Source organism: Elephantulus edwardii, unplaced genomic scaffold (genome assembly GCF_000299155.1).
Source record: "Elephantulus edwardii isolate Elephantulus edwardi_28Jun2011 unplaced genomic scaffold, EleEdw1.0 scaffold00132, whole genome shotgun sequence".
Taxonomy (NCBI): Eukaryota; Metazoa; Chordata; class Mammalia; order Macroscelidea; family Macroscelididae; genus Elephantulus; species Elephantulus edwardii.
Window position 1 is genome coordinate 1,633,952 of NW_006399882.1, and position 16,220 is coordinate 1,650,171.

General features: G+C 41.4%; 1 protein-coding gene across 1 annotated transcript in view; it reads right to left on the reverse strand.

Moving 5' to 3' along the window:
• CADPS (Ca++-dependent secretion activator) overlaps positions 1–16,220 on the reverse strand; it is a 560,788-nt gene that overhangs the window by 235,410 nt on the left and 309,158 nt on the right. Inside the window, exon 9 of the mRNA XM_006893865.1 lies at positions 10,250–10,389. Coding sequence (XP_006893927.1) covers positions 10,250–10,389 — 140 coding nt within the window. The remainder of the gene's footprint in view (positions 1–10,249; positions 10,390–16,220) is intronic.

The window sequence follows — 16,220 nt, forward strand, 5'->3', positions numbered from 1 at the left end:
ACATACTTTGGACATGTTGTGAGGAGAGACCGGTCCTTGGAGAAGGACATCATGCTTGGGAGGATGGAGAGACAGTGCAGGAGGGGAAGGCTCTCTATGAGGTGGATTGATTCAGTGACTGGGATAATCGGGATGGGAGTGTCAGGGACAGTGCGATTGGCACAGGACAGAGCAGAATTTTGGGCTGTCGTACATAGGGTCACTATGAGTCACAAGTGACTCGACAGCACATAACAATAACAACAACAGCACAGTACCTGCCACATAGTATTCACTCACTGCTGTTGTATTGAAATCAAATGATGGCTTACAACCAGTGAGTTTTCAGGGGCTGTAAATTTGCATGGGAAGAGACTGCCCATCTTCTTACCATGGAGAAGGCTGGTGGATTTGAACCACCAGCCTTTGGGCTGGCAGTGTAACTCCTTACCCACTAGGCCACCAGAACTCTGTCATATAGTAAATGCTGAACACATGTTGTTGTTGTTGCATGTTGTTGAGTCAGAATTGACCCTCTGGTGGGGTTTCAGAGGCAGCTAATAACACGGAAGAAGACTGTCCATCCTTCTCCCATGGAGTGGCTGGTTAGGGATTATTATTAGTAGTAGCAAACTGTTCAGACCCACACAGCAGCAGTTGTAATGGAGTCACTGGATGATACAGTTAAGTGACTGGCTGCTAACTGAAAGGTTGGCAATTCATATCCACCCAGAGGCACTTCGGAAGACAGGCCTAGTGATCTACTTTGGAAATAGCATAGCCGCTGACAATCCTCTGGAGCGATTCCATGCTGCACATCAGTCAGGACCAACTTGGAAGCAACTAGGGTTTGTGGCATACTAAACTATACTTAGTTAGTTTACCATACTAACCTATGATTTAGTAATAGTAGTAAAAATACTATGTGGTTACCAACTTTGCAAAGGGCTCCTCACTGACTTCTTTCCATCTACCTTCAGTTATTAGGAGCACATTTTGTGGGAAAGGAAAACAAGGTGCCCATATCTGGTTTTGGGGCACTAGGTCCTGTTTTGCATGATGAGTCTATTGTATCTTTATTTCCATTATCTGGACAAGTTCCATGCTGGTGAATTGCTGACATCGCCATCATTCACTGGGCGCATTTTAATTACACAAGAGACCACAGTGAGCTACAAATGACCACAGAGAGAAGAGGCGATTGCAGCTGGACTGGATTTAAGTCACAGAATTTTCAAAGCAACGCTGAGTCATGGGACACCTTACTGTAGTTGATCTCTTCTATTTTTTTTAAATATTAAAAATGATCAGGAGCAATGATTTAGTAAAATACTATATAACATGGGAGGGGCTAGAAAGCATTGTGCTGAGTGAACGAACTCAATCTCAGAAGGACAAATACTACATAAGATAATTATTGTGAAAATAGAAGAATAACTAGTAAGATGTGGATAAAAATACAAAAGGGGAAGGGGAGGGAAAAAGGAGACGTGAGGGTTGGGAGGAATCACAGGGTGACAGAGTCTGGTAGGCAGCGGGAGGGTTAGGATAGATCTAGTAAAGCCCTCAACAGATGGCGGTGATAGTGGACATAAATCAATGGTGATTGATTTAATAAAACCGTCTATGGGCATGATCTGCGGAACACATGTGAATAAAAGCATGTGTGAAACACAATGCACATGAATGGAACACAACATATATGAATTCTGTATGCAAACCGATAGAAAATTATAAAAAAATGAAAAAGCCCCAAACAAATAAAAAACCCAACCAACCAAAAACATTATTATTACCCCATGAAAGAGTTTCAAAATACATAAAGCAAAATTTGACCAAATTGCAAGGAGAAAACTCACAATTGCAGTCAGAGATTGTAATCCTTTCTAACTCATGAATTCAGAGGAAATTAATAAGAATAAGGACTATTTGAACAGCACCAACCAAATGGCCCACAACGTGATATTCCAACGGCTTCATACGCATGTGAAAGCTGAACAGCTAGTAAAGAACATGCAAGGAGAACGGATGCTTTGAATCACAGTGCTGGTGAAGAATCTGAACTATAACACGGACTGCCAGCAGAACCACCAAGTCTGTCCTGGAAGAAGAACAGCCAGAATGGCCCTTGAAAGTGAGTCACGAAATTTGGTCAGGTTATCAGAAGGGACAAGTTCCTGGAAAAGGGTGTCATACTTGTTCAGGATAAGGTCAGTGAGAAAAAAGAAAACCCTAAATGTGGTGCATTGACAACAAGTGGCTGCAGTAGTGAACTCAAGCATAGCAATGACTTTCAGAATGATTCAGGACCAGGAATTAGTTCATTCTTCTGTATCCACGGTTCTATGAACTGGAACAAACTTGATGACACCTAAAGGTAGGTAGTTTGAATCCACCAGCTGCTTTGCAGGAGAAAGGCCGACGATCTCCTCCTGTGTGATTTACTGCTTCTGAAATCCTGATGGAGAGTCAGTTATGGGTCAGTACTGACTCCAGGTACCCAACAACAACAACAACAACAACAGCAACAGCAACAGCAACAGCAACAGCAACAGCAACAGCAACAGCAACAAGCTATATAGGAAAAAAAATGTGGTAGCCGCCTTATCAACGACCCGTGAGATGCAGATAACATAATCTTGTTTGCTAAAGTGAAGAGGATTTGAAGTGTTTATGGAAGAAACACCTCAATATAAAGGAAAACAAATCCTCACAAACTAGACCAATAGGCAACATTATAAAAAATAGAGAAAAGATTGTTGTTCTGAAGGATTTCCTTTTACTTGGATCTATAGTCAACAGTGGTGGAGGTAGGTGTCATGAAATTAAAAAAAAAAAAGTCTTGCATTTGCCAAATTTGCTAAGAATTTCTTTGGTGTGAATAGCAATGATGTCAGTTAAAGACTAGGGTGCACCTGACCCAATCCATGATATTTCACTTGCTTCATATGCATGTGGGGAGCATGGGTGGCCTGTTGTTGTTGTTGTCGATTGCTGTTGAGTCAAGAATGACTCATAGAGACCCTATGAACAAAAGGTCTGAAGCCTTTCTAGAAATATTGTCATTTATTGACGTTTATAGAAGTTCCAGAGGCATGTTGCTTACGAAGTGGATGCCACTCCTGCTTCTAATCAGTGACCTAGTGGTAGGTAAGAAGCTGCATTGCAATCCCAAAGGCATGAGGTTCAAATCCATCAGCTGTTCCATGGGCGAAGGATGGGCAATCTCTTCCCACGTGATTTACTGCTGAAAACTCTCTGGAGAGTCAGTTATGAGTCAGTTTCCATTAAATGGCACACAACAACAACAACAACAATAGCAACAACATATACATCTGAAAGTTGGACAATGAATAAAGAATCTCAAATAATTGATGTCTCTGAATTGTGATGTTGGCAAGGAGTGTTGAATATACCATGGTCTGCCAAAAGGGGAAAACCAAATTTGTCTTAGAAGTATAGCCAGGAGGCAAATATGGTATTCATCTCACATACACTCTATAAGGAGGGTCACCATGCTTGGAAAACTGAAGGTTCAGAGAAAGAGAAGAAGACTCAGAAAAATGGATTGATTGACGTAGCGACGGCATCACAGGGCTTACGCACAGAGCAGATGTGAGGATGACTCAGGGTCAGGCAAGGGTCTGATCTTCTGTGGATCGAGTTGCTGAGAGTTAGAGTCAATTCGATTGTACCTAACAGAGAACAGCCAGCCAGTATGACTTAGTTGACATTTATAAATAATAAACAAAGGAGAGAAAATGGAATGATATCAAAATACAAAGTTTGGCTGTGTGGTCCAACACTTTGTGCTTACGTGAGCAGTGAAAACTTATGAGAAAGAGAGGAAAGTGATGGCTTTGAAGAAAGAGAGGTCTAGCGAAGGAGCAGAGCAAGGAAATGTAAGAAGAAAGAGGATTTTAAGAAGCACAGTTGGTGTTGTAAACAGTATCTTCTTTTTTAAAAAAAATTTATTTATTTTAAATTATTATTCAATTTTATTAGTTTTAATGAACATTTACAGAGATTTTGGGTTTTCATTCATTCATTGTTGCACTGTTTTCTCTACCCTCCTCCCCAGTTCGTTCTTCTTTCCCCCCCGCCCCCCGAATGTCTGTTTTAATTGTCCAATTGCCACAGTGCTTGTCAAAGCCAGTTCTGATTAATCTTCTTTGTCAGTGAAACAGTATCTTCTTTAAAATTTGTTGAAACAGAAAAAGAAAAGCAGAATTACTGTGAATGACTCCTGGTTGGACTATAGTTCGATGAAGGAGTTCAAGGCAGAGCTACAAGGGAGAAGAACTCCGCTTTACTCAAGTCTCAGGTTTCTCCATAAATGGTTGGGGAACTCTGGCGGCTGAGTCTCATAGAGAGCTAGCTGTCCTGCTAACCCCAAGGCAGCATTTCTCTGGTGCTTTGACTGTATCAGCGGCTCCATCAGAGAACGATGTGCAATCTCCTCCTGTGAGATTTGCAGCCTCCTGAAAACCTGCTGGCAGGTCAGCTATGAATTGATCCCGGCTCATTCACAACCGAGATGAGCGAGTTGGCCTGTCCACTAAGGTTGAACTGAATATAAGGGCACAATTCTAGTCCCAGATCTGAAGCTTATTCTGACTTATGGGGAAACTTTTCACTTCTCTAAGCCTCCATGTCCCTATCTGTAAAGTAAGGGTTCATTTAATCACTAATTCATTCATGCCACAAAGAATGTATTTGATTTCATCTATATGCCAGGTATTGTTCTAGGCACTGTGACCATCGGAGACAAATGTTTGCATTGATGTGAAACCTACAGTCTAGTAAGGTGGAGAGAAAACAAATACACAAAGTGACAATATAATATGTGAGGCGACAGCAGGTGCTCGATAAAAATAGAGCAGAAGGATGAGAAAATCACAAATGGCGCAGGGAAAGCATTCTGATGAGGTGACGGAGCAGACACTTGCAAGTACCAAAGTGAGCCATGTGGACACCTGGGTGAGGGAGACGGAGGCCCATCGCAGGCAGAGGAAATGGTAGGGACGAGAAAGCCCTGAGGTAGGAATGTTCTAGAATCTCTGAGAAAGGTCAAAGGGGCTAAGACAGTTGGAGAGTCAGATAAGGGGTGGGAGCCTTATCAGATGAGGTCTCTTAGCCACCTTAAGGCCATGGTCTTGTACTGTGGTTGGGAAGAGGAATCATGAAGAGAGTTCCTAGCATTGGAATGACTCCATTTAAAGAAATTATTCTGACTGCTGGTGGGGAGTTAACCAGGAGGCAAGAACAGAAGGAATAAGGGAGCTCTGGTGGCAAAAGGCTGCTCTGCAATCCTGAGTGCAGTTCAAATCCACCAGAAGCTCCACTGGAGAAGGAGGGACAATCTCCTCCTGTGCTGGTCGGATCCGACATGATGGTACACAACAAGGGGGTGGGGGGAGAACAGAAGGAAGGAGATTGCTGGCCAATCCAGGAAGATGTGGCTCCATGGTGCCAGGGAGGTGGAGATGGGGTATTAAATTCTAGAGTTTTCTTTTTTTTTTAAAATTAAATTATATGTATGTATGTATGTATTTATTTAATGTGTGTACTGTCAAATTGAATGTGACTGGTACAGGAGGCAATTGTTCCTCCTTCAGCAGAGCATCTGGTGGATTTGAATCACGCACCTCTGGGATTGCAGTGCAGTTTCCTGCCACTAGGCCACCAGAGCTCGCCCAGATTTTTCTTTTTTTAAATTTTATTTTATTAATTGTGTGTGTGTGTGTGTGTGTGTGTGTATCATCAAATCAGATCTGACTGTTACAGGAGGAAATTGCCCCTCATTTGCCAGCAGAGCATTGGGTGGATTTGAACCGCTTGCCTCGGGGATTGCACTGCAGCTTTTTTGCCACTAGGCCACCAGAGAGGGGGGAGAAAAAAGCTGATGGATGGTGAGCGGTGTGAGATAAGGAGACCCTCCAGGGATGGCTCCACAGTTCCCGGTCTGAGCGGCTGGGGGGAGTGAGTGAGACGGAGGGCAATGACGCTGGCGAAGCTGTTTCAGTGTGGACATGGGCTAACGCATGGGGATGGGCTTCCTGGGTTTGAAGGCATCATATGGGCATAGAAAATGAAGAAGAAGAAAGTCATATAAGAGCTTATAATTCTCAAATATGCCCAGATAATAATGTTTTTAGGCCAAAAATCAATGTGGCTTTTTCTCACTGACATTTTCCTGTTCAACTAAAAGAGAAAAAGATGAAGTATTTTGAATGGCCCTGTGGCTCATTCAGGAAGCGCAGAAAGAACAAGAAGTCTTCACAGTTTAATTCTGATTCTCCTTTTATGTTAGAAATCTCATTAAAGCAGGTACAATTTATGACCCTAACAGTCCTTTTCCTCTTTGACTTCTCGCCTAATAAAGCTACTTTCATTTTAAGTGAGGAAAAAGTAATCTTTAAGCTTTTTTTATATTCCTTTAATCTCCTTTATGCAACTCAGGCTGTTTACCCTGATTGAGGCCACTCTAGACTTGATGTGTTGTTTTGTACCATCAACTCAGAACCAGCTCAGAGCTGATAACATAGGAGGAGACTGCCCGTCTTTCTCCTATGGAGCAGCTGGTAGATCCGAACTGAACGCCTTTGGTTTGGCAGCACAAATTCTTACCACTTAGCCACGCTGATGTGGTGCTAGTGGTCCCACAGTGCACTCTGCCCCAGCTATTTCTGATGCTCCGGCTGTACTTCCTGCAGGGGCAATTTTTTGAATGGCAGTTTATTGAAGTGCAATAGCCATGGGATGTGTCAGGAAGGAACCACCAATTTCTTTTGGCACCATTGAGGTCAAGGGGGCCTGAAATAAGTTCATAATCTTACAAATGAATCAACAGAAAAATCACCAAGTTCAGATCAGTTAGCTTAATTTCAAACAAGGTAAATAAAAAAAAAGGATGTGCGAAATGGGAATTTGTCCAACGGAAAAAATAATAAGCTGTCAAGTGGTTGCTGTGGGGATAAATGAGAGAGTGTTGGTAAAACTCTTTGTATAGCGCTTCAAAGCAACCTAGAAGGTGAGTTGAGCTGCTATTCCCTTTAAGGAATTATTTTTTTTTTAAAAAAAAGTAATTTGTAGGACAGATGTATTCATTCATATTCTTGATTTCCCTTCCCCTCACCTCCTCTAATCTGCTCTTTCCTTTTTCTCTGTTCTTTCTCTGTTCTATTACTCTCTGGTTTCTTTTAGCAAATATTTACTGCGTCAATATTTCACTAACGGAGTCTCTGAGTGGTGCAAATACTTATGCTTAGGTGCTGGAGTTTAAATGTTGGAGGTTTTGCCAGAAGAAAGCCCTGAATATTTGTTCTTGATTGCTTTCAAGTTGAGCACGGCTCATAGTGACCCTATGAACAAAAGATCTGAAGCCCTTCTACAACTATCAACATTTATCAAAGTTCATAGAGTTTCCACAGTCATGTTATTTAGGAAGTGGATGCCACTACTGCACATTCATTCATTGATTCATTCATTCTTTATTTCATAATCATTGCACAGCTGTGGGGCACAGCTCAGCTCTCCTCTAACACACATGGGGTTGCTCCAAGCCAGAGGCAACCCTTCAACAACTGACTTTTATTTTGCTGAAAGTTCAGGGTCTGCTATCTGAGCAATTTCCCCTCTTCTCCTTTCCCACTCCCTTCCTCCTTTGCATATCCCCTTTCTTATATTTATCCACATCTTACTAGTTACCCTTCTATTTTTGCAATGATGGTCTTATGCAGTATTTGTCCTTATGAGACTGCTTTAGTTCACTCAGCATAATGCTCTCTAGACTTGCCCATGTATTTTACAAAATCATTGTGTAGTATTCCATGTGTGAATGTATCTTGGGAAAAATAAGAAAATTTCAATGGGGACTTGAAAGATGGGTTAATAAGAGACATAGATCAATTATCAATTGTACTTAATGGTACAAAATACAATGCATATGAATGATTGTATGAAACACAACATAAATGAAGGATTATATAAAACATGAGGTACATGAATGAATCTCAATGTACATTAATTGCTGTATGCAAACCAATACTAATAAAAAACCAACCACCACCAACTCGTGGGTCTCCTTTTCAGTGCTATCTAGCAGAACTGTCAACCATTTGTCGTAAGAGTAGGATGCTTACCACTGAAGGGAAGATGTATTAGGGAGAAATGACATTGACATTTAATTGAGGAAAAGTCCTTGGACTTGGTCACAGATGAGTGGGAAAGGACTGAGTGTACTAAGGACTAAGAGGGTATTGTGTTCTGGTTCACAGCAGGGAGCTCTGTGGAGTTTCATCCCAGCCTGCAGACATGGCCCTGAGACAGTACCATGCACAGCCTCCAGCTCCATGTAGTGCTCGGGTTTGGTTCTGTAATGGGTCTCCAGATGTGTGTAGTCTCTCTTTCATCTTGAGTTCTCTGGGTTCGGCCTCCTCTGCTGCCCTAGTTGCTAAGTATCAATCCTCCTCTTGAGTCTCGAGTTTCCTCAACTCTCTACAACTCTTAAGAGGCCAAGGTTAGTGACCTGCTCCCCACACGTTGATTACACCTGCTCATCCATTCTGGCTACTCCCTCCTGACTCTGTGTTGCTATGATGCTAAAAGCTGGGCCACTGGTATTGAAAATCCCAGCAAGGTCACCCATCGTGGTAGTAGAAAGGGATCAATGGAACTTCCATACTAAGGTAGTTTAGGAAGAAAAGTCTGCTGATCTTCTTTGGACATAAACCCACCAAACCCTTACTGATTAGGGAGCTCCAGTGTCCCAGTGGCAAGAAGCTGCACTGCAATCCTGATAAGCCTCACTGATGACGACAGAATGCTATTTGGCTTGCTTGCTCTGAACACATCATCTGGAGGGATCAATCCCCAAAGAACATCATGTGAAGCACAGGGTCAGTGAGGTGAGAGAGACCTCAGTGAGAAGGACTGATGTGATGCACATGCTGGGAATCCTGGGGACGATGCAGGACCAGGTGACAGCTCCCTCTGTTGTGCACAGGTCTCCATGCACTACAGCTAACACCGTGACAGTGAATGACAACGACAGCTGCTGACTTACACTAAGCATTCTGTTATACAGACAAGGGCTGATTTGGTTTCTGAATTTCCCAAACCTACAAATAGCCATAACCAAGCCTCAGTTTTGTTGGTAGGTCATTATTTAAGTCTTTTCATAAAAAATTGTTGTGAACCATCGAGTCAGAAATGACCCATAGCTGACCCTCCAGCGAGTTTTCAGAGGCAGTTAATCACCAGGGAAGAGATTGCTGATAGTTACCCCAAGGGGAAGTTGGTGGATTCAAACCCAGTGCCTTTGAGTTGGCTGTGCAACTCCTTACTACTAAGTCTTCAGAGCTCATATACGTATCCAATAAATAATTAGTTAAGATCTTTCTACTGATTAAAAAAGTTAAGAATTGAAGCAGTCAGTTGACAAATGTCACTTGCAAAGCACTTGAAAACTACCCATCCGCTCTTACGTGGAATATTGGGTTAACTATTACATTAAATATTGGGTTAAATATTGGTAGCCCAACTCCTCTTTATGGCATGGTTCTTCCTGAGATGGAAGATACAAGAAGCGTAGTTTAATAGGCCATTGCTGAGCATGTATCCCAGTGTCAGTAAGGTTTTTTCTGTGTAAATCACAGATTTGATCCATAAAACCAGGCCGTCTTGTACCTATTCTTTCTGCCTGACTTAAAATTACTTAATCTATCATTCCTCTCAAACCTTAATAAAAAGAAGATGGTCCTAAAATTAGTATTTTTCTGTCATGAATCTAACAGTGACATTTAAGCAGATTCAGTCTGAATTAATTGTTTGAAGGTGCCTACAGCAACTAATCAAACCTCGCAGATGTAGTTGCTAAAGTGAGTAATAAATGGGTCTGAAGATTCTGGATGTCTTGAGAAGGTACATTAAGCCTATAAACACTCCCGAACTAGAATTACCTTGATGCTTCTAGAAAATTGTTAATCACACTAGAAGTTCTATACAAGGAAGAAATTGATCAGTCTTGACAACCGGCAAAAAAGAAGTTATGATAATCATGAGTTCAGGAAGCCTATAGTAAATATAAAAGTCAAGTATTTCAAGAAATACTTTTTCAATCCATTCTTTCATGGATGCTTTATGTTTCCTGTCATGTAGTCCATGAAATAGAATGCATGTGTATTTTTAAAAAAATTTAAGAAAGGAAGGCTTGTGTATCCAAAATCAGCACTTTAAAAAAACAAAAGATCCAAACAAAACCACTTACCCAGAATGCTTCATGTTTTGAGGCTTATCCATTCGGACAGCGAGCTTGATTTTTAGATCTTGATCAGGGCAGTTTTTGGAGACCGTCATTTTGTGCCACTCTGACTGTTTGGGGCTATTTGGGGTGGGGTGGAGAATAACCTGTAGGAAAAAAGGAAACCATCTTAGGCAGGATACAAAAACATCATTATAGTCATGCTTTCATAGATAAGAACATTTCAATGCTGAGAGACGTAACCTCATTCGTCCAGGTCACAGAGGCAGTGGAAAAGCTGTGAACTGAAGTGGAGAACTGGACACAGCACTCAATCCAAGGCTGCACAACCCTTCTACAGACCATGGCTGGCTCCAGTCAAGCAGCTAAGCTTAAGGACAGGCACAGTCTTTCCTTGCTCTCCTTTCTATCTCGTTGGTTAATTCCATACAAATAAAGATCACAGCTTCTGCAATTCTTCTTTTACTTTTCCAAAGTTCAATGTGATCTTTCCTTCTGGTAGAGCAACCAGAATAGAGGATCTTGTCCACATACAATTTTCTTCACTTTCATGTAAGCTGGCTGTCTATTCATGAAAGGAACAAAGGTTCTTCCATATCAGAGAGCACCCCTGGTCCAAGCTCTTTCTCTGTTCTCCTGGGGTTCTTTCATCATTGCCAGAGGACAGCTTCTTCAAAGACTGCATGGGAAAAATGGGAGGGACTTTACTTGATGGAGGAGAAATCTGAGACTTCAAGAGGGGGAGGAACTTGTTCAAGGTCACACCTTTCACTGGGATTGCAGCCTGACTTGAAGAAGGATACACAACTTTCATCCTGTGGCTTGGCCGGAGGCGCATTCAACTTGAAGAAACATCCGCTCTTTTAAAAATAAAATACCATTCTCCACTGGGGTTCAGATATAGCACTTTGCTTTGAGTCTTCTGCCTCAGTTTTCATGGTTGCAGATGTGAGTTGAGAAGTGAATTGAGGAGCATCACTTGACAACACTATTCTTTCATTTTGCAAAGGAGAGTGTCCTCAGGAGCCACATGGAATTTGGGGAACATGTACTTTGAGAGGAGTGAAATATTTGGGGAATCCTCTAAATGAGGGAATATGAATGAAATAAACACACTAAAAACTAAAATTGCTTAGATTTTATTTCTGCTATTGCAGCATGTCCTAGATTGTTTCATGTTACATTGCCTCAGCTTTCAAAGCGTCTATTTTCTCCAGGTGCAGGAGTTGGGAGCTGGGGTCTTCTCGGGGGTAATTTTTCAGGGCAGTGAGAGGTGTTGAGAGGCTTAGGATAAACATGGTGAGCTTTTAGGTGCTGAATCAGCTTCACGGTCAGTTAAATATCATCCTCTACAGTTATATGGCCTTTCTAAGCGAGATGGAGGGTCCAAACAACGTGGTTTTACAAGCTATGGCTCAGGATTTTATTCATTTGTCAACAAATGTGTTTGTGCAAATCACTGGGTGCTTGGCCCATGTTTGGAGGGAAGCAGCACATGATTTTCTGAATGACTCAGGGATACGAGCTCTGAGAAGGTCAGGAGACAAGAGGAAAAATATCAGCGTCCTTCGACATGCCTCATTTGTGCAGAGTTTCATCTATTTTTGGATTCAATGGCTAACTTTAAAATTTCTTGTAAACTGTGAAATTATTTCTTTAAATAGATATTGAGTTCTGGTGGTAGAAATAGCTAAGTTCCAGACTGTCAATTGAGAAGGTAACAGTCTGAACCTACATAGAGGGTCCAGAAAGCACCGGGTGAAAGAACTGATGGTTGATTCCCCTAAAGATGCAGCCAGGAAATCTCTGCGGGACAGCTGTACTCTGTCCCATGGGGATGCTGTGAGCTGGAATCGGCTTGACAGCACACAACAGTAACAAGAAAGAAAGAAAGCTTAGACACTTTGCCCAATCAGAAATCTGACTCTTCTCAGTGCCATTTAACATGAATGTGATATAGAAAGTCCTGATTTTTTTAGACCAGAGACTCTCTAAGTTCTTTTTCTTATGTCCTAGTTTTATAAAACATTTTCTGAGCACTGATGCCAATATTTGCATAGTTGATTTTGACAGGATGAGCCCATGTGTATTATAGAAGAGGTGTGATGTGGTCCATTGGATTTTGATGCAGGAATGAGCCCATGTGTGTTAGAGTGGAGCTGTGACGTGTTCTGTAGGACTTTGACTCAGAATGAACCCAAATGTGTTAGAGATATGGTGTGTTCCATAGGACGTTCAGTCACTGACTTGTTAGAAGTAGATCACCAGGTCTTTCTTTTGAGGCACTTCTGGGTAGACTTGATCTGCCAACTTTTCTGAGTGTTTAGCCATGTTCACTTGGCAGGGATTCCATCGATGGTGGATGTAAATCTATAGCTCAAATGTCTTCGAAATCATTTCAGAGGGATTTGTCCTGCACTGACCTTGCTTTTGCTCATGACACGGGTAATGAAAGTACTTTCAGGAAAAGTGCTAATTCTCTGGCTCTTTACTGTTACTAGTTTTACTTTTGAATCATGGTTTTCACTTAGTAATTTTTTTTAGACCATTTGTTCATTTTATGAAGGTTAGTTTAAAACCATTATCATAAAATTTATAAACTCACTTCATGGTGGCAGGGAACCATGGGATGTTGTAGAATGCCGAAGGCAAACACATTATGTCAGAGTGCCATTGGCTTGCGAGGACCTTTCTCTTTCTGCAAGACTTCTTGTTGGGTCCCCTCAACTTGATTTCCATTACAAAAGAACCCATGCAACAGAGAACTATTCTTCAGTTTTCCAGGCTGCAAACTTTATGGGAACCGAGCACTAGGTCTTTCTCCCACACAGAGAGAAACAAGTTTGGGTAAGTAACTGAGTGCTTAATTGTTAGACTACCACAATTCTTTCCTATAAGAGATCATCTAGTTTAGAAGTGCCACCCATGTGTATCATATCTTATATCCTATAAGGTCTCACACCAAGAGATAGAGAACAAGGAGTTGCAGATATCAAGGAAGCTGGTCTTCTCTCTTGTGTAAGTTTGGCCTGAGTGATGAAGGTGTGATGTAGAAGGAGAAGGACTGGTAGGAGAAAGCCCAGCCTGGGCCAGCACAGCAGGAAAGGGCTTTGGCCTCCTTCTGCTCCTGCCTGCTTGGCAAAATCTAAATGGGACTGATGCTCTGGGCACCCGGAGCTCATTAACAGGCCTCCCGCCATATGGATTCTGGGCGCATTTCCCACTGGCAATATGGTGTCCATTTGTTGATGTAAATGGCCACAGCTCATTACTGGTTGCCCTACAAAGACGTCTTCCCCCACATGGTGGCCCCCCCAGGGGAAGCTTATTCTGCAGAGTGGATGGGGGAAGGGATGAGGTCAGCGCAGTCCTTCATCTCTGTCCTCACTCTGCCATGTACCCGATGGACCCATGACTCCTTTATACGTCAGCCCTGCTGAATTATTAGGGTTCTTCTGGATGCACATGTGCCCTGAACACACCAGACACCTCATCTGGACATTCCAGGCTGCTAATCAAGCACTCTGTCATCTCAGCCGCCATGGCCCATGTGTGCAGGGCTTTGATGTGGGATGCTGCAGTGGGAACCACAGCACTGCTATTCGCTACAGTCCTCCAGCCAGGCTCAGCTTCTCTCGGTGATCTGAGCACTCAGGCAGCTCCTTCTGGGGGATTGCTCCTTCCTCACGTTTACCTGGTTGATTCACTCCAGACTCACCTACATATCTCATCCAATATTTTGAGGGCAACCGGAGAACTGGGCTATGTCCACCCACTGTGCTTTTACACGCCTCAGGAGAGCGATGGCCACACTGCAGTTGATTTTCTGGTCTTGTATCTGCGTCCTTGAACCTTTGTGATATTAAAGAATTCTGCTTCTCTTGATGCATTTGTCCCCACACACAGCTCTGATGAATGGGCACATCAAATCCCCCACCCTTGTGCCAGTGGAATGGAAGTCTGGGAACATTGCAGTGCTGCCAAGGCTACTGGGGAACAGGCACTCTGGGGTGCCTCGTGTGGAGGGACTGAGAAAGTATCAATAGCTGTATGTTCTTCAGAGAACAATGTGGTAGAATCTGTCAACATTCACATTTCATTTGACAAAATGTTGGGTTTCCCCCCCCTTTATCTTAGAGATCTGTACATGAATATGCAAAGAAGTAAATTCAAGGCTAGTCACTGAAGTGATGCTTATAAAGTTAAAGATCAGAAACATTGCGGGGGGGGGGGATTATGTACCAATGAGGGAGTTTTTCTTTTGCTTTTCAAGGAGAGGAGCAAATGGGGGGGGAGGCGGAGGGGTTTGTGCGGGGAGAAGGGTGCAACAATGAATGAATGGAATCCCAAAATCTCTGCAGATGTTCATTGAAATGAAAAATAAACATCCTAAATTTAAAAAAAAAAAAGATGACATGCCCCTAAATAACAATTCTCAGTACTTTAATTTAAACAAACAAACAAACAAACAACAAAAAAACAAAGGTAAAAATTCTCTTTGGAAGGTAATATCAACTAGAACTCCAAATGCCTATAAGTTTCCAATTATTGGCAGACCAGAAATAAATATCAAAACCCATGAAGGGGAAAAAAACCCACCTCACCAAAACTATAATAAAATAGACTCATTAGCCTTTCAGATATTAAGATCTAACATAGCAGTGACTAATTTGTCAAAGAAAAGTGATGGCAAGATGAATTATTTTCCCAGAGAACTGGAATCTAAAATTACATAAAGTCTGGAAATAAAAATGGGGAAAAAATTAAATAGGGAAAATAAGTACCTATCAGGTAGTTTAAGTTTCAGATAGGGATACAGAAGAAATTAATAAATTAGAAAACAAGTCATTCAAAACATTCAGAAATGGGTGACAAAGAAAACAATATAGAACAGAATTTAAAAAGCCCATATGGAACATAAATATGCAGGTTATTATTCTAGAATATGAGTTGGTAAAACAGCCTGTGGATCAGCTGCCTGTTTTTGTAAACATCAGAACACAGCCATACCCATTAATTTACGTATTGTTAATGATTGCTGGAGGCGGCAATAGGAAAGTAGTGCCAGAGGTTGAATTGCAAGCTTGAAATATTTATTATCTGGCTCTTGAAGAAAAAGTTTTCTCAGTTCTCCCTAGAGAAGCCGACACATTTTCTCTAAGCAGAATGATTTTAAAGGTTTTACATGTCCACATATTTACATAATGACTTTCCATTTATTCTACCAGAAGGAGAGAAACAGTTAAAGAATGATGAGCAACTGGGCAGGCTTAAGTTGAATATTATTATTAATTACATTTAATGTAATTTTCAGATTGGATAAAACCCCCAAAACCTAAGTATATTATATTTATATGAATAATTAAATATAAAGATATAGAAAGAGAAAAAAAAATAAAGGCTAAAACATACACACACACTTGCATACCCAAAATGCAAATGTTGAACTGCTAATATCAGGGAAAGAGGATTTTCAAGACAAGGAATATTACTAGTGATGAGGAAATATGCTTACTTGTAATAAAATGATCAATCTACTAGAAAGATGTAATGCTTCTATATTGGGGCGCAACTCATAAAATGTCTTCAAAATACAGAAAGCAAATATGGACGAGTCAAGCAATAAAAACTACAAAACCTCACCCATCTCCAGCAGGTTTTTAGAGAAAGTAAAATCTTAAAAGAGATTGTCTGTCCTTCTTCAGCAGAGCAGCTGGTGGATTCAAACCGTTTCCTTTGGGGATTGCAGCACAGCTTCTTACCACTAAGGCACCAATAACTGAAAGAAGAATTTTGTTGATTGGCATAATAGCCATATTAACAGGCCTTCCTTGTCTGAGTATGAACAGCATCCTATCACAGCATTGTACCTCAGGATAGATCTTGAAATGCTTTTTTCTTTTTTAAAGTTTTTTCTTTATGGCTTTTTAAAAAAGTTTTAAAACATTTTATTTCGTATTGGTTTGCTCACAAAGTA